Source organism: Papilio machaon, chromosome 16 (genome assembly GCF_912999745.1).
Source record: "Papilio machaon chromosome 16, ilPapMach1.1, whole genome shotgun sequence".
Taxonomy (NCBI): Eukaryota; Metazoa; Arthropoda; class Insecta; order Lepidoptera; family Papilionidae; genus Papilio; species Papilio machaon.
This window is the reverse complement of record NC_060001.1, coordinates 2,637,345-2,657,451: the sequence shown is the minus strand read 5'-3', so window position 1 is coordinate 2,657,451 and position 20,107 is coordinate 2,637,345. Positions and strand designations below refer to the sequence as shown.

At 32.0% G+C, this 20,107-nt stretch overlaps 1 protein-coding gene across 1 annotated transcript in view; it reads left to right on the top strand.

The window, feature by feature from the left end:
* The first annotated feature begins 6,997 nt into the window (after nucleotides 1-6,997).
* The window catches only part of LOC106716784 (high affinity cAMP-specific and IBMX-insensitive 3',5'-cyclic phosphodiesterase 8), a 29,337-nt gene continuing 16,227 nt past the window's right edge, over nucleotides 6,998-20,107 (top strand). The window contains exons 1-4 of the mRNA XM_045681485.1: nucleotides 6,998-7,632; nucleotides 16,915-16,980; nucleotides 17,327-17,532; nucleotides 19,721-19,780. Coding sequence (XP_045537441.1) covers nucleotides 7,189-7,632; nucleotides 16,915-16,980; nucleotides 17,327-17,532; nucleotides 19,721-19,780 — 776 coding nt within the window. The 5' untranslated portion in view covers nucleotides 6,998-7,188. The remainder of the gene's footprint in view (nucleotides 7,633-16,914; nucleotides 16,981-17,326; nucleotides 17,533-19,720; nucleotides 19,781-20,107) is intronic.

Below are 20,107 nucleotides of genomic sequence, written 5' to 3'. Positions count from 1 at the left end.
TTACCTAAAATAATATAATATTTTTTGAAGGTCATTTAATATTAATTTTATAATTTTGCAGAAAATATCTAATTTGAAATCGGAGTCTCTCTTCTAGTAAATAATACTTAAACGGTATAACATTCGTCCCACATTTTACCCCCCTTCTTCGATCAACTGACGTGACGGCCATTACCTAACTGGCCGCCTTACGAACTCCTCGCTACGACCAAACTAATTTATAATCAGTAAAAGTGAAATACAATCGTGATGTAATTGTAATAAAGACTATAATTTAAAAGCAAAAACGTTTTGAAATTGTAATATAAAAGATTGTCTTTGCCTACTCGCTGTTTACACTCCACTGTCGACGATCATCATTTAATTAATACACGATTTTAACGCGGCAAAGACCTGTCATGTTATTTGTGCGGTTGGATATTTTTTTAATTGTTGGTCAGTCTGTGAGTGTTCCGGGTGCGTACTAAACGAGTGAAGTGATTTAAATATTTTTGTTTGCAAATTATTGTTGTTTATTTTGAGGTTATGTTTGAGTGATGTGAAATGAAATGTACTGTTTTGTATTAATGCTTAAAAATAGTGTTAAAAATCAGTGATGTAGGTTTTTGTTAGTTAGTTTCATATGTGTAAATTAAAAAAGTCATCTGCAATAATTGATAAGTATGGGTGTTTAAAATGTTGGCTGGTGAAGAGGCCAGTATAGAACTAGTACAACGGTGGCTTCAAAGACGAAATAGCGATGAAGCTGACACAGGTTAGAAATCCCATAAGTAAATATAGAATATAAAACGCAGTACAATAAATAAATAATTTACCTTTACTAAATGAATGTAAATTTATAAATTCTATTTGTCATAATTAGTTTAAATTAACTATTATTCTATATACCTATAAAAATTACTTGTCTATTTTTGAATTTCTTGTGAATGTATTTAAAAAAAAAGTTTAATACCAATTAATTTAATTGATATTATATTTTAAAACAGCAATCTTATTTAGGAAAATAATTTTTAAATTTTTATAATTCTTTCAATTCTAACAAAAGTTTAATTAATGATGAATAATTATCATACATATATGATTATATTAATAACAATTAATATGTAGATTCTGGTGACGTATTTATAATTACTGGTAGTTACTACAATATACAAACGTTATACGGACTTTAAAAAATGAATCCCGTAAATTGTGACAAAATATGACATTAATTTATTGAAATGATGATACGTAGCTTAATATTATTTAATGTAGATTTGCATTTAACATCGATAAAATATACTTAGAAGGAAAAACCAATTTTTAAATTTTTTGTCCGTCTATCCGCAAATCCTCGTTTGTTTCGAGTAATCTCCAAAATGGCGTACCAATTTTGAAGGGGCTTTTACTGAAATGTAGCTTGCGCATGCAGGAGTAACTAATGCTTTTATTTATTCCGCACTGACGAAGCTGCGAGCGACAGCCAGTTATAAAATAAATGTACACAAAGAAATATAAAACGGCTACAAAAAAGTGAAACGCAGTATATTAATAAACATTATACATACGTAAACTGAAGTCGACTGAGATATCGAATAACACTACCGGTATTGTTTTGTACATGTTTTTAAATAAAAAAATAATAATACTAGTCGATAAAGCAATGTTACATTGTAAACATTCTCTTTATCATGTTTCTTACTTACTGCTATTTATAAACAACTAGCTGTCGCCCGCGACTCCGTCCGCGTGGAATAAAAAAAACTTAATTAGTAATCTAGTAGTTCTTTTAGGCTATGTTCCAAATCTGTGCCAATTTTCAAGACCCATTCAACCGTTTAGGAGATACCTTCAAACAAACAAACAAACATTCATCCATCCAAACATTCGCATTTATAATATTAGTAAGATATATAAGATATATTAAAAATGATAAAATAAAATAGACAAAGTATTCTAAGTATTTTTTAATACAAAATCGTTTGAAGTCCTTGTATTGAAGTTGAAAAACATTTATAAGTCTTGAAATGATAATTTTAATAACTAACAAGGTTAATTTGAGATGTTTACAAGATAGGTATACTGTAAATTGATAACAACAGCGTAATTTTGCTACATTAACTACGTAAGATACAATCCATTCTTAGCAGTCAAAGAATAGATTTGTCAACGTAATAATTAAAATTGTGAAAAAATTTCCTCTACTCTGTCTTGAACTCAAGTAACCATAGGTTTCCACTGTCAATACACCTGTCCGGAAACACCTTTCCCACTCATTTTTCAAAATAAAGATATAAAATAGAGATGATGTATATACTTGTCTATCTACCTATCTATATATATAAAAGAAAGTCGTGTTAGTTACACTATTTATAACTCAAGAACGGCTGAATCGATTTGACTGAAAATTGGTGGGCAGGTAGCTTAGAACCAGGAAACGGACATAGGATAATTTTTACCCCGTTTTCTTTTTTTTATTCCGCGCGGACGGAGTCGCGGGTAAAAGCTAGAGTAATATTATAAATGCGAATGTTTAGATGGATGGATGGATGTTTGTTTAAAGGTATCCCCGGAACGGTTCAATAATCTTAATTAAATTTGGCACAGATGTATAACATAGTCTGGAATAAGCAATAGGCTACTTTTTTTAATACCGCGCGGACGGAGCGGCGGATAAAAGCTAGTGATTAAATAAAGAGTAGAGACTCTGTAACTATTCCAACGTAAATAAAGGTCTTTTTATTAAATATAATTAATGCAATTCACTACAATTACTTGTATGTTTTAAATGTAAAAAAAACGAGCTAGAACAACGAGGTCGTTCAATGGCCCCGAACAACCGGTGACAGCTGTTTGTACTTAGGGCTGCCACTTCTTCGGATTTGACCAGAATTCTCAGGGGTTTGCGTATATTTGTCCTACAGGTTTCATATCGGTGTCTTCGGGATTGTCAGATTGAATGGTATATAACAATTCATGACTTATTTTTTTCGTCATCTGCTAAGGATTAAGGGGTACAAGTAATTGGACGTCATTTTTTTTTTCGGATTTTCGCTAAGTAATTTTTTGACAGCTTAAACGTTTATTGAAAAGTGTCAAATCTATGTAGTTGTACTGCTCTTCCTAGTACTAGGTTACTAATGAAACCGCATGCAAATATTAATTAAATAATTCTTCAATATTTAATACAATATCTCAATTTTTTATGTTATACTACAAAATGCAAGTGTTTAAACGGTTTATAAATTAGTAGGTACCTAAGTCAACTTCGCATAATTAAATTTTATTATAATTTGGTACCAGGAAGTTCGAGTGGGTCGCCGGGAGCTCGCGCGGGCCGCCGCTCCTCCCTCGCACTGACGCCGGAAGATGAGCCCCTAGTCGACGTCGCTGTAAGTACACCATTTATGGTCACACAATATAACCCTAACCTAGGTCACAGCTGCAAAAGTGAACAGTAACCAGAATATTAAAGCGAAACTATGAATTAGGTTTTGTTAACAAAGGGGAATTTTGTGAAAGGGTTCTCTGGACGATTGTGTTCAACTTACCATTACTTTTTACTGTCTAAACACGTTTAAAAATAGAATGTGAGAAATACATAAAAATGTATTTATCAGGGAATTATTATTTAAAACTAGCTGTCCCCGCGATTCCGTCCGCGCGCAGTTAAAAAAAATTAAAAATAGATGTTGGCCGATTCTCAGACCTACTGAATATGCTCACAAAATTTCATGAGAATCGGTCAAGCCGTTTCGTAGGAGTACGGGAACGAAAACTGTGACACGAGCATTTTATATATTAGATATCTACTGTCTATCGCAAAGTTTTTACGAAACTGAAACATGTTCAGTACAAAATAATTTACATGTATTTAATTTAAAATTACGCATAACAGCAGTAAATAATTAAAGAACAGGAACGTAAATTCATGGATCAGATCGACGTAAAAAGATAAACCGATAAGTGATGTACGTCGCTGGCGTATCGATCCGATAACCCGTTTCTATTCGTCGTATTTTATGACGTCGACACGCCATCCGAATAAATTACTCGTTGAATTTAAATAAAAGCCTACAGAAGCTTCATATGGAATCGATTTTTAATCGAATAAATTTTATTTCATTAATTTAACTAGGATACTTTTACTCTTAAAAGTTCATAATATCTAAATAGATTTTTGATTTGTTTGTTTCATAGTTAAAGTATATAAGGTATAAAATATATTAATACTAGCTGTCGCCCGCGACTACGTTCACGCAGATATAAAATTCTCATGTCACAATGTTAGATACCATACACCTCCGAAACGGGTTGACCGATTTTTATGAAATTTTATATGCATATTCAGTAGGTCTGAGAATCGGCTAATATGTATTTTTCATACCCCTAAGTGTTAAAGGTTGTAAAAATGGCACCCTCTAACAAACATTCATACATTTTTACTTTCGCATTTATAATATTAGTAAAATAATAAATTGCTATTCTTTATGCATTATTTCACTTAGAACACTTTACATCAAATTAATAAGGTACTACTCGTTTCATTTTCTTTATTAAACAACGTCCTGTTACTCTCTTGCTAATGAAAAAGATGAATAGTACGTAATAGCCGCCAATTCATCATGACATTGATCATGATTCATGTATGTTTGATCGATTGACATACAAGATAATGTTTAGTTCCTAAAACTAAATTAGTAAATTTATAATCTGTTGTTCAGTAATCACTAGTGAACATTATCAGATTATAAATGTTAATTTCCACTACTGGAACACGTGTATAAAAACAGATCACCCTTTCTTTCTATATTATAAAAACAAAATGTTTTTAAACAGGTATAACATTGGTAGAGCCCATAACAACAATATTTGTTGGATTAGTGAATGGACAGGCTCGCCTGGAGTACCACGACCACACAGAAGATAGACCTGAAGTAGAAGCAAATCCACGTTTCGTCTGATGAGTGTGCGTGAAGGAGGCCTAATTTTAGTTCACGTCCCCTTCCCACCCTTCTGTTATATAGTAATGATGAGAAGGGGAAGTGTATTTGGCGGAGGAGGAAACGCTCAGGAAGGGAAAATATGCTGTTTTTGTACGTCTTCTCCTTTGTCGATTGAAAGTAGGCAACGCATCTACAATGACAGATGTGCAGTGCTACATAGGCAGCGGTCGTTTCGTTATTTCGGCGAATTATGAAGGCCGCTTTCTCGTTTGCTACGTTAAACATTAAAAGATGTTACGACAAATGGACCAAATATTTAACAAAACACGTGACACTGCAGTAAAAGATGACAATCAAGATAAATTTAGTTCATTACGTCCATACAATCTTTTAATACGTAATCATTATGATCTAAATCTGATAAAATTTCAACATCAAGTATAAAATATTAATATTATAGATCGTATCATAGATATTACCTGTAAATTACAATATATAGAAATACTAGCTAACGTCTGCGACTTCGTTTACAATAACTAGTTCTTAATCTATTTTCCTTAATCTCAGCTTAGTTGATACTACTATGATAAATAATGTTTGAAGACTGTCCTCGATATCTTATCCTTGGAAATGAAATGAGTAAGTCCACCGTCTTTCTTTTTACCTCTTTCGTCCTTTATAGGTTTTATTATTGAAGTGATGTTAATATTATTATGTCGTTTTGTTTTTTTTTCCAAAAAGTAATTTAGTTCAAAGATGAAAACATGATATATACAAACTGACAAAATGCTTTATTTTTTAGATTAGAGAATTTATTTTAGGTTTAACTTTTTATATCAATTCTTTTCCTGTTTATTTCACCAGCAGGAAATTTGATCCAAACATCGCACCATTTTTGTGAAAAATACATTTTAAATGATACATTAATGTTTTAGAACGAATGTATTTAATACTAATATTGAAAAGTTTGTGCTGACATTGATCCAGGTAACATGACTAGTTATCCGCAAATATCTACCTAATTATAATATTATCTGATATCTTTAATCCGCAGGAAACTAATTAATTAAATCAATCAACCCTATCTTGGAAGGCTTGAGGTCCTCTATGGGATCGTATATGTATATATACATATATGACTTGATGACATCTATAATTATAAATTCCTCCTGTCAGTCTGTACATTTTAATGACATTGAATGCCTATAAAGGTAGAGGAAGACTGAAAAAAGTATGGATTATGTGAAAGAGGATAAGCATAAGTAAGGAGTGAATAAAGATATGACGGCTGATAGAGATATAAAAGTAGTACATATTATACCGACCTACGTAAGGTTCCCTAGGAAGAGCTCTAGTGCCGGATCGGAGAAAGATTATATTTCAACTTTCCAGACTACCATTCCAATTTTAGTAAACAAAAATTTATTGCTGATTGAAACATTCCAAGATATAGCAAGTAGTGTTGTCCACATGCGTATGTATGATTAAATAAATTAATTATTATCAGTACGCGTCACATCACTAGTTGATATCATTTGAAAATATCAATGTTATCAATATTGCTCGATGTCACAGTAAAAGCTAATTGTAGAGATGTCTCAGTATTATAATAAACGACTTGCGAATCGACCGCGAAATTGCCATTTTATACGTGTTTCTTTTAAAAGTTTCCTTAATCGATTGTTCCATGTGAAATAATTATTTTAACAAAACAAAATTTAACTACTGATCTCTTTTAAATACTCCATTAATGTAGAATGTTAAGTAAACGTTGTAAACAGTGATATGTAATTAAATCTGAAAGTGTACGTTTTTGTTTGATTTTATTATAATTTTTATATCAAATAAACAAATTAGTGATGATTAAAAACATGTTTGTGATTGTACCAAAGTTGCATAAATTAGTGTACCGATATTAAAGTGTAAAATAGTGTTCCAAAAGTGTGTAAAAATACAAAGTGTAATAAAGTTTAATTTTTTGGCTTGATGACAGAACATTTGTTATAACAACAATCGGTTTGATCAGCAATAACCAACGTTAGATAGATATGACTCCTAATCGATGCTGTCAATGAATATTAACCAATATAAATTGTTTCATATTAGAGTCAATAAGAACGATTTAGTAGCCTTTGCGCATATCGTCGAATGATTATCGTTCATATCAAGCGATTGCGATACGATAACTAACAGTTCCTTTTAATTATCTACATTAGATCTAATCATTGAAACCATTTTAAATCGAAACAATTTAGAAGCAACCATGAAAAACAGTAAGCCGAGTTCGACTGTCGGGAACGAAAGTGTTTCAGTAAAAGAACTTAGCTGTTGGGCGAAATTTAAAAGTTTCTTTGACGATAGAGGTTTTGATTTAGAATGTGAATATAAAGATGTGAATTCAGTTCATGATGTTGTTGCAACATCGAATAATTTAAATGGTTATAGACAATTTGAAGAGATAAACAATAAAAAAGTTGAATTTCAACCTAAAAAACGTGTATCACGGACCGTAAACAAAACAAAAGATACGTCAGATGTTGTCAATTTTTACGATCAACTTGCAAGTTTGAATGATGATACGAAGGAAAATGAATTATGGAAAAAGTCAGCGGTGAATAGACCAAGAGTTTCCGTGAGACCAAGCATATCACTTACGAAAATCGCTGAAGAAATTATTAGTGATTTAGAAATGGACGACATAGAAGTGGTAAGTCTTTAATGAATTTGATGATGTTATCTACAATACAAATTAATTACTTACACAAAAAGTAAACTTAATAATTTCGATTAGCAATTTAGTAAATTCTATGTTTTAAGTACGGTCTACATTTAATGAATAGTGAAGTGGCAAGTAACATTAAACAATCTTAAAATATATATTGTTTTTTGAACGTCCTAATTCAAATCGCTTGGTTTTAAATCTTGTTTTTGTGATCGTTTTGTTCTCTGTAATATCGCATAATAACCAAGGATGTGTTCGAACAGTTGTCACAAGTTCTCGTTAATGAACATCAATCATAACCGTATCAATTATAGCCTAATTAATTCTTTAAACTGATTATAATCAGTAAATCTTGCACTTTTTGTAGTCATTCACTTGGTGACTTATAAATAATAATATCCAATGATTTAAAAACTGTTGTCTTATTATTTATTTCTAAATGATTGATGATTGAATGATGATTGAAATGATATATATATGTAATTTTATATAATTTAATAATTTATAATTATAATTATATAATTTTAAATATTGAAATAGTACGTTATTTTGTTATCGATATTTCCCATGTAAGAAATGTTTTCTTTTGAAATATTTTATATTCATTTCATAATAACGTTAAAGTGGAGTATTAAATAATAAATTAATTAATAGATAATTATTAATTAATTACGTGGTAGCGGTACTTTTATTGTTCAAGTAATAATATATCTTACAATCGTGTAGATAAGCGCGGAATTAGTAAGGAAAAATAAACGATTTTTTTATTTTTTATTTTAAAAAAATGAAAACGTAACAATCAACGTTATTTTTGGGAAACATTGTGGTTTAAATAAAAGTTAATTATTGCCTAGAAGAAATGTATAAAGACTGAAAAGGATGTTTGCGGATAAACCGAATCAGTGACGCAATTGAAATAGGTACCGATCGTAAACGTAAACTCAGGTATTTTAGGTGTATACACTTTAGAAACACGTGTATAAAAACATTTAATTATGTATATTTTTTGGAAGTATATTTCGGCAGGAATGACCCACGGTGAGCGAGGGAAATAATTATGTCGTAAGATGTAAATATTACGTTTTGAACATTACTTGTAAATCGAGTGAAAATGTCCACAATAAATATGGCGGGGAACGTGATCGTTCGACTATCATTGTTGCCGACAATAGTCTGAAAATGAAGCTTCGGTAAATTATGAAATTTTTTATTTTCTTATGTCATAACCTATGTAGCAGCGCCACCATAGTTTATGTATTTAAAAACAAGCTAACCAATTTATCTTTAATATGCAGATTTGTTTAGTAACTCGTTTTTATTAAAATTTATTAGATTCGTAAATTATATTTACAATATAATTTCTTGCTGCTCATTATTCTAAAATTATGTAATTAATAAAACATGATTATACTTTCAAATATATTATTATGCAGATTTTATGTGAATGTGACATGTAGTTGTTAGTAATTCATGCATTAATTATATGTTATTTAGTATAGTATAGTCGCAGCCACAATCTACCAGACTTAATAAAAAAAAACATAAGTCCTACTACCTTGTATAAAACTTATAGAAGCAAAAAATATTATGTGATCAAAAGAAATTCATATTCTGTTTCCGGATAATTGTTATTATAATTTGATATGTTAGTTAATTTCTTATTAAATTTTAATTTTAGATTATTGCGGCAACACCGGCCCGGGGTTGCGTGGCTAGTGTGCGCTGTGCGCCAAAATTCGAACTGTTTTTTGTTTTTTAATTTTTAGTTCTTTCTTGTTACTTAAATACATGTCTATCATGAAAATACAAATCTTTTTCTTGAAAAATATTCAGAACATACTAATAAGCTATCGAAGCATTCGTCGCACAATGATCCGACTCGAAGGACCATTTAGTTATTCGAATCAATGATCGCACAACGAGAGAGATAGAGAGAGATTATAGAAAAGAAAAACTGACATTTCATTTTAAACGTTTAAATAAATATTAATCGTAATTTAAATCAATTTACTTATCAGAAACCGATATTGACACACTTCACCCGCTAGCTTCAGTTTTTAATTTAATTTGTCAAATGTTTGTAAATTTCGTTGTTTTGAGTTAAAACCATTAAGCCATCGACGTAAGTCGAATTAATCTGATACGGGCGCCGCGTACGTGTTACGAATACACCAGTCTAAACAAATCCGACGGCCGTGTGTACTAAATTGTAATTTATAGGTGTGCAAATGTTTGCCGCCGTGTGTACACCGGCCGATTTATTTTGCCGTAAATTAAACGAATAATATCACGAAGCTCTTAAATCTTGTGGCTTAATTAGAAAAAGGAAGGTTCCTGTTTTTCTTTAAAATTTAACGTCGGATTTCCATAGCAAGTAGATAAATCTAACGAACGCAGACAAAGATTCATAATTTCGTATAAATAACTAGTTAATTATAAAAAATACCTGAATAACCACGATTTTACAGTATTTATGCATAAAATAAAATTAATGAATAATATAATTAAGAAATTTTGATAAAAAAGTTTACCGTAACAAGCTATATTATTCAAGTAACAGAAGCTTTTCATCACGGAAGTGAAGTAAATAATTTTAAATTTTTTAAAGTTAGTTTCAGTCGAACAACGTTGAAATCTTACTGATATTATAAATGCGAATGTTTAAAAGGATGGATGGATGGAGGTTTTTAGGAGGTATCTCCAGCACGGCTGCATGGATCTCATGGATGGAATTTGGTATATATTTAGGACACAGTCTGGAAGAACACGTAGACTACTTATAGTTCAGGAAATGTGTACGGTTCCCGTGGGAAACGTTCGAAACTGTTCAACATGTCTTATCGAAATTTGGCACAGATATAAAACACAGTCTCCAGTAACATATGAGATACTTTTTATAATTCTGCTCAGACGAAGTTGCGCCAAAAAACTATTATAAATTAATTATATTTTTTTAAATATTTGAACTCACTATGATTTAAAAAGCTCTTAAAAGATGAAAAAAAAAATTAAAACGCTGACGTTGATAATTTTAGCGCTACTTTCCGCTGCTCCGAGACACCGAAGTTTTTTATTTCAACCTGCAGTAATTTATAATTATTTTCAAAAGTTAATTTCCCGGACGCACCGAATTTGATGGACTCGAAAAACACGAATAAAAAGTTTTCTTTCTATTTTCTATCTATTTAAATTTTGGTGTAATGGGACGTGTGCGTTTGTTATAGATAGTCTTGACTGTACATCAATACTCGATGCCTCAGGCGAGTCAATGAGATCACGTAATCGATCATTAGATAACTGGTGACTATAAATGAAGAAAAAAAAAGTCATGCATAATTCATGCGACCCACCTATGTACAAATAAACGATCGGAATCTACTCTAGGCGTCATTTCAAATCGTACACATTCGCCGTTCAATAATATTCCAGACCATAAATTAAACAAACGCTTTAAGGTTTAACTGAGCACAATTTATTCGTTGCAATATTTAATAAATGTAACCATAATTAGAGTCATTTAAAGTCCGACATGTTTTGATTTACGAGTTTAATTTAAAGCAGTTGCATATTGATTTAAACAAATTAGACTAAAAGATTATTATATCTAAACTATCTGTTGCCCGTGACTCCGTCAACAATTGGTACGTCTATATCGTCTACCTATAACAGATTATGTACGTCCATTCTAGAAAAGTCTATGTACATCTATTTATAAATGATGTGAAGTTTGTTGTCAACTCATTAGTGACATAAAGTGACTTTTAAGTTTATGCTATACTCAAACAAGTATATCTGGCAAGGTAAGAGAGGCGCTGCTATCGCGGTGACATCTGACATATCCACAGCAAAACCAACATGGGCATAGAAAATGGCATAAAAAGTAAAACCATGCTATATCAGCATACGAAAAGGATCCTATGACACTTTTTGACGTAGACTGGAGGGCGCTAGTGAGCTATTATATTTTAGCATAACTTATGACCACCGAGTCAGACGTCCTTGTCGGTCTATAACTTTGCTATTCAAAAATCTTTACGATATCGAAAAAAATCTTCCCTTTCATACAATTAATGCTCTGTAAATTAATTCATAAGTCATAATGATATACATCAATATAAATACAGAGACAGAAATATACATTGTATACATATACCTCAATTATCTTTTAGTTTCAATGAATAATTCAAAATCAGGGCTACCACATTCATATTCATTCATACCTCATACAGTATGTTCAACTTTTTATTATGACAGTGAAACCGTTAATAAAACGTGACAAGAGATTCAGCAACTCACTAATCAGAAAAAAGGTTCGTATGTCGACTATCACTTTATATGAGTCACAAAAAGTACTTGTGAGTTGAGTTACAAGAAAAACACTATTTTACGGAATACAAATATTTAATCGAAAGAAAACTGTGATTTTACTACATAAAAAAAAACATCCAGAACGAAAGCCATTTTTGAAGTTGTCAAAAAATCAAAGATTAAGTCCTGTCAAATATCAGACATAGATTATAACTCTTGTACCGAGCATACGGCCGCGAGAGCTACGAATGGGTCGGTTTGCTATAAATTTTATTTGTTTCTCTATTTACCAGATTGTAGTTATAAAATGATTGATGAAATATAACAAAGTTTTTATATAATCCCGGTATTCACTTTCGCTGTTTGATAAAATATTTTGCGTATATTTCCAAGTATTAGTGGCAACCCTACTTCAAACTATAATATTTGGTGAAAGCATTTATGAATACTTAGAAACTCAAACACTCGGCCCAACCCTTTCACGAGAATGGGTATATCAATCCATCAAACAGGATACATTTATGTATATGGATACATTGATATAAGAAATTCACATTATGTAATGATACATAAATAAAATCCACCCTCAAAGACGTTAATAACTCTCACTAGGACACCCTTAGTGTGACAGTATATGTTTATGATCCGGTTTTTCCTAATAATACTCCAAGAGCTTTGGACTGTACAAAGGCCATTCGTATACAAGGAAAGATGAAAATAATACTGTATCCGTACACACAACGTTGAATTGTCGACGCCAGTTGTCTATTCAGTCAAATCAGGTATAGCGACTACATGGCAATTGTAAAATTTGCTGTACCGTCTTGAAAATAACAGCAACTTTTCTCACGACGACCTTGGCAAACAGTTTCCGAAGGACAGACTTTGACGATGACAGATAGAAATGTCGGCGACGCGCTCTGTGTGCGAACTTCTATTTATCATCGTACTGCGTAAGTCGCTTAGCATCTAAACTTGCCAGGTTTCGAATATACATTGCCATGTGTACGAAGAGCCTTAGAAGGGAAGTTGTAAATAAAATTATACAAGTTAGCGCAATATCGTAAATAACGACTTAGAAAGTTAGATGAAATCGAAATTGCTTTCCAAGTTTGAAAAAAACGAGAGACTAATCTTATTAGAATTTTTAACACATAATAAAAATATAGGCAAATATTAACAGTTAACTATCTCAATTAAATAGTTGATAAATAGGTTCATAGTTTCGTATTTTTTTATAGTTAAACATGCAAATTGTCATCAATATCGAATTGTTATTTTTATATGAAGTTATGCAAACTTTAGATTGAGTATCTATTTCTATTATTTCCTTTTTCCTATAAATGTATACACGAACACCATACTTCTAGCTGCTGTATTTATTATTTTATATCATCTCTAGTATACGAGGTAAATTAAATCTAAATCGGAAGGGTTAAGGATATGATAGAAACATAAAACTGGATTATCCAAATCTGTCCCTTTAACTTTATTTTAATGCCCTAAAGAAATCCGATCACGATAGCCAACGTTACAAGGGTCGAATTTTATATTTTACATGTACTAATTCAAAGTTCAAATATAACATAATACGAAGAGCTAATTACATTAATGGTACTTTAATGAAGTGACTAAAAGAGACATCTTGAAAATAATTATAAATTTTTCAATACTTCAAAACATTTACATTTTCCTATGACTAATATTTCAAAAAGAATAAACGCGACGAAAAGATGTTCTTGTATACTCAAACAAACATATCTGAGCCGTGAGAGAGGCGCTGTTGTCGCGATTAGTTCTGTCTAAAACAGATAAAACCTACGTGTTCATAGAAAATGGCATAAAAAAAACATGACATGACTGCTACAGTACGACCAGGGGCGCTAGTGAACTATCATAATTTATTTCGACATATACCCACCGGGTCAGACATCCTTGTCGATCTATACTTGCATTTTGAAATTAGAACTCCGCTATACAACAAAGAGCGTCGGTGGCTCAGGGGTTAAGCACTTGACTTGCAATCTGCAGGTCTAGGGTTCGAATCCCGCCATATACCAATGTGTTTTTCGATTTTCTTTTTTCATATGTACATTTATCCGACGTTCTTACGGTGAAGGAAAACATCGTGATGCAACCTGCATATATCTGAGAAGAAATTCAATGATATGTGTGAAGTCAACCAACCCGCTCTGGGCCAGCGTGGTTGACTATGGCCTAGTCACCCCAAACATGGGGTAGGCTCCGAGCCCCTCGGTGGGGACGTATAGTGAGCTGATGATGATACAACAAAGGCAGACTGATGATACGGGTTAATTTAATCAGGAATATATATGAGATTGTTTTTTTTCAATAAAAACAATAAAAAACTAGTGGAGAACCCTTCAAAATTGAACGAGGTGTAAAACAAGGAGACCCGCTTTCACCGAAAATTTTTATAGCGGTTCTTCAAGATATATTTAAAAACATAAACTGGACAGGAAAAGGCGTAATGATAAATGGTAAATACCTAAGCCATCTGAGATTTGCAGACGATATTGCAATTATTGCTGAAACACCTAAAGATCTAGAAGAAATGATAACAACACTCGATCAGGAAAGCAAAAAGGTTGGACTCGACATGAATCCGAATAAGACAAAAATAATGACTAACAGCGACAAAAGACTAATACAGACAAACGGACACACAATAGAATATGTCGATAGCTACATTTATTTAGGAAAACAAGTCTCATTCGACGTAAATAGCAACTTAGAAGAAGTAACGAGAAGAATATCTTTAACATGGAAAAAGTTTTGGTCGTTAAAAGAAATATTAAAAGGAAATTATAACTTAAACATGAAAAAAACAGTGATGGACACGTGTATCATGCCATGCCTATTATATGGATGCCAAACCTGGATATACACAAAGAAGATAAAACAAAAGATAGAAAACACACAGAAAGCAATGGAAAGAAGCATAATGCGGATCAGAAAAATTTTCAAAGTACGAAGCGAGAAGATAAGGCAAAAAACAAAGATTAGAAATGCTCTGAGGGACGCACTATCAATAAAGTGGAAGTGGGCGGGTCACATAGCACGTTGCAAAGACAGAAGGTGGACAGTAGAAACCACCAAATGGAAAGGTCCATCAGGCGCAAGAAAAGTCGGCAGACCAAAACAACGTTGGGAAGATGATATAGTACAAGAGGTGGGAAGAGATTGGATCAAACAGGGAAGAGATAGGGACAGGTGGAAAAGGTTGGAGGAGGCCTATACTCAGAAAGGGGTCCAAATATTGGAATAAAAAGGCTAAATAAATAAATAAATAAATATATGAGATTGTTGGTAAAAGCTGAGAAAACGTAGCAACTCAGAAATGATAGGTATATAAATTTTATCACACTGTATCACACAATGTACCTGGCGTACAATTTGTGTTATAAATTCAGAATAGAGACTGCCGTGTGGTCTGACATAACATTTACATTGTATTCAATGACGATCCATTATTTAAATTAAAGTGATATTACTGTATCTCATCCATCAAGTTTTACGGCTAGAAAGTTACATAATTTTATTTTATATTTCATTAAAATATACATCTTATAACTGCAAATGAATCACATGGATTTAAAAAAATTAAAACTATAATCAGTAGTTAACAAGTTACCGTTTCCTGGGCTGTAAACATTTGATTAAAAAAATTGTAATCGTAAGAATTTAATAAAATTTCAATTATTGATTAAAGAAAAGACTTGAGGTCAGAGGAGAAGGTGTCCAAATTATGTGTGAATTATAAACTTGCAAATAGCAAGAGCTTGTTAAGAGAAAACCGACTCGCGTGACTTTAAATTATCCATTAGGCCTTTAGTAATTCGTGACGAGTCTTGTAAAACTAATACCAATTCGTAATACGGCCCAACACGTGTCCTAGTTATTAATTAACCAACTCCCAAAAGTTAAGTTACACTGTAAATAATTAACGGAACTACCCTGTAACTATAAAAGCGGCTAATGGATGCTTTTATGAAACCCGATGTTATAATTGTCCAATTCATGTCAACAACGAACCCCTTTAATTTAACTTGTTGTAATTATGTTTGATGGTGTTCTGATCTACTTTAAAAACCTTAATTATTATCTTTCTATGATATCAGAAAAGGCATTCAAACGAGCAAAATAATTCGGTACTGAAGTCCAAAATGGTGGACTTGGGTGACATTTTGGACTTCTATTATAAACTAGCTGTCGCCCGCGACTCCGTCCGCGCGGAATTTAAAAAGAACTTAATAAGAATCCTATATGTTCTTCCAGATTATGTTCTACACCTGTGCCAAATTTTATCAAGATCTGTTGAGCAGTTCCGGAGATACCTTCAAACAAACATCCATCCATCCTTCTAAACATTAGCATTTATAATATTAGTAAGATTAGTTTTCATAATTATATCTGAGAAATGGGTTATTTAAATTTAGCCATTAAATTATTTAGCTTGTGTTAGCTTCGAGAATTAACTTTTAAATTCAGCAAAAAAGACTGAAATTCAATGATGATTTTCAGTCAATTTTTCTACCTGAACATAAAAGAAATAACTTCATCCCCGCGTCAAAAGAGATCCGCATTATAACGCTTCGTTGCCTTACTACTTCGACTGTGCTATTTCTTTCATCATTTTAGACATCATTTGAGTAACGAGTGGGAATATTTGGGAATTTAATAATTTTCTACCATTTTACGAGACTGATATACCTAAGGTGAATTCTTTTTACATTTATGAATTACCCTCTTATTGAATCTATTATTATCTAAACGAGACTGAGGAAGTAAGAAAATGGCGGGAAGAGAAAAGGACTAGAATTGGGCCTACATTACTTCGTGGTATTGCACTCGTCGGCCATTCATGTGGGCACTACCACGCTTGTTGCATGTGTTTGTTTATCCGTGTGTATAACACGTGTGTTTCTATCTTTGCAGAACAGATCCCCTCCGCCGTCGTACATTCCGGCAGCCCTCTTTTACGCGCCGCCGGAGCCGCTTGAGGTAAACTTATTGATTTATATGTCAAGTCACTGACCAATCGTAAATACTAGGTACCCCTTTAATTTTCCGATGCAAATTGTAAAAAGTCGGCAGAAATATCTTATCAAAGGAATGCTGAAAGTGACGTATTAAATTTAAAACTGCATCGTTGGTATCTAGAGTAAATATGGAGTCAATAACTGGATGTAAAAATTATTACTTTGGCCTAAAATATATATAGGTAAACCTATTTTTTTGTACGTTTTATATTTCGATTTATATTATCATTTCACTTTAAAATACTAAGTGAGACCTTTTCCACTAATATACTATATGTGTGTTTCAAAGTACCGTCGGTTGTGTCCAGTTGGTATGCGTGTTCCCGGAGCGCGGGTCTCGCGTGTGCGCTGCGGCGTGCGCGGCGGCGGCGCGCGCGGGCGGCGAGGCACGTGCGGTTCGTGGAGCGCGGGAGGCGCTCGACACGTTCCGACGGGACGCGGACGCGCGTCTGCCGCACGTTGTGGTGGTAGACGCGCGTCAACCGCAGACACTCGATGCTACTTTGTTAGCTAGGTACGTAAGTATTTTAATATCTAACGTCTTAATTTTACTTAAATATCTAGTTTAAAACATGTTGGACGACTTCGTACCATTGTAGCCGTAGTGTTTTGGGATGGAAGCAACATGAATAGAGCTATTTGGTCTTTAATTTATAAGAAGCATTCTATCCGATATTCAGTTCAACACAAATTAACTAATGCCAATCAATCAGTTAAACATATTACTCTCTCGACTTAGATAATTTAATTTTCACTGAAACTTAATGTCGGCAAATCAATACGGCGATGTGCGGCGAGCGAAGTGGTTTGTGTCGACTTTGATAGAGGTCTGTGACCTACATACATGAATCTTTACTTAGTCACAGACGTTACAGGCTCTCAATAAACTTTACTATTTCAATTCGCAAACTTAACATTTACTTTATCATCAATTTATTTTGTGAAGTTCTAAATAAACGCAAATATAATTCCATTAAAATTATAAGATACGATCTAAATTCTATTTGCATAATATCTAAATTAATTAATCTAAAATTTAGCACAAAGTAATCAAAGAAAGGATTTCCATATAATTATTATTACAATATTTAAATATCATCATCATCATCATCTCACTATACGTCCTCACTGATAGGATCGGAGCCTACACTAAGGTAGGGGTGACTAGCCCAAATACGGAATGTTTATTCAGTTTACAATAAAATATCTCAGTGCAATGATTTACATAGAGATATATGAAGGTAACTAAATACAATAAGTTTAACCGTGTCACAAGATTTCTCCATTTCAATATGATCCTACGCTTACTTACTAAGCTTCCCGCATAATACGTACAGGGAAATGTGGTCACATGTGACAGATCTAATATAAAAAATGCGAATGTTTAGTTAGATGGATGTTTATTTGAAGGTATCTCCGGAAAGGCTCACTGGATCTTGATGAAATTTGGCACGGTTATAGAACATAGTCTGGAAGAACACATAGGCTACTTCTAACGTTTGTTTTTAATTCCGCGCGAACGGAGTCGCGGGCGACAACTACATTTTATATATTTTGTATTACATACAACTACATAATATTTAAATTTCATTTTACTTTAATATAGCCTGCAAAATATTTCTGATTTTGATATTGTAGTGATATAAATTAATTTTACGTATCTACATATTATTATGTCTTCAAAAGTAATTAACTTCGTAATTTATACTTCAAAATCAATTAACTTGTACACTTCTAATTATGTTTCTTAAAAGTATTCAAAATGTAATAAAATATGTTCCACAGGATCGTAAATACGTATGAATTATCCGACCTTGTCTCTTTTATCTTATTATATGAAGACCATAAGCTACATAATATTAAGCCACATTTATCATGAACCAAAGTTATTTGACGTAGGTTTGACAGTTGTGTAAGGTCCCTTCGTCCCTTTTTAGGTGTTTTATATACTTTGAATTAATATGTCCACTATCTATCAATGTATAACGTGCTTTTTTAAATACTTTATATACGGTTTTATTTTATATAAAATAATTGTTTGTTAGTGTTATTTAATATTTCAAAGATATTTACATATTTACAAATACATAGAGGTAAAGTTTGTTTAAATTTAATTTTGATTTGTATTTTTTGATAAATATTATTATGTGTCCCCTTTATCTTAAATCGATGCTCTTTTTTAATTTCTGCAGAGAACGCTACAGATTCCAATAATATATTTAATATTAATAATGTTTGAAAAGAAATATTTTCTACATTTAAATTCGCATTTCGCATCAATTGATACTCGACGCCAATTACGAGGACTCACGAACGTGTAATGCGAGTTATACGAGATCTTAGAAAACTCTTCGAGATTTCTTTGTAGAAAAGTAGAGGAGAATATGCAGATGTTTATGTAAACAACTTTCAATGTACAATAAGTAGTGAAGTATTTTTAATTCTGATATATAAATGTGATAATATATGACAGTATGGTAAATATGTATAGTTTTATGTTTAAAAATTATAAAATGAATCAAATATTACTTTACCTTTAAATTTAACTTAATTTACATTCCTTTTACACTACTATAAATTTATAATTCTGTTTTGATCCTGCAGTTTTCATTTTATATTGTTTTGTGGGACTTTGTTCTAATCCCAAAACTAACAACGTGCATAATAAATAAATAATCGTAATATTTTTGAATTTGTTACAGAGCTATCAGAGGAATAAAGAACACTCAACATATAGTACTTGTAGCTGTTGTGAAGAAAAGGTAAAACAAATTACATATTAGAAATAGACCTTACATTTAATTCTATTACCTTTCATTTCAAATTGAAGGGTGAAGTTACTTGTACTCTATCTAATGAATATTTCTATAGGCTATTTTATTATGGCTATTCCTAAAAAGTAAACAAAAGACGCAATTGTTTTTCAAGATGATTAAGACAACAATTTTTATTTTATTCCTATCCATGTTACGATAAACAATGTCTTTTTAAAATGTTTCAACTCTCAATTCCGAGATAAACTCAAAAACAACTCGTATAAAATAAAATCTCAAGAACAAAGGTTCCATTGTAAATAACAAACAAAGAGG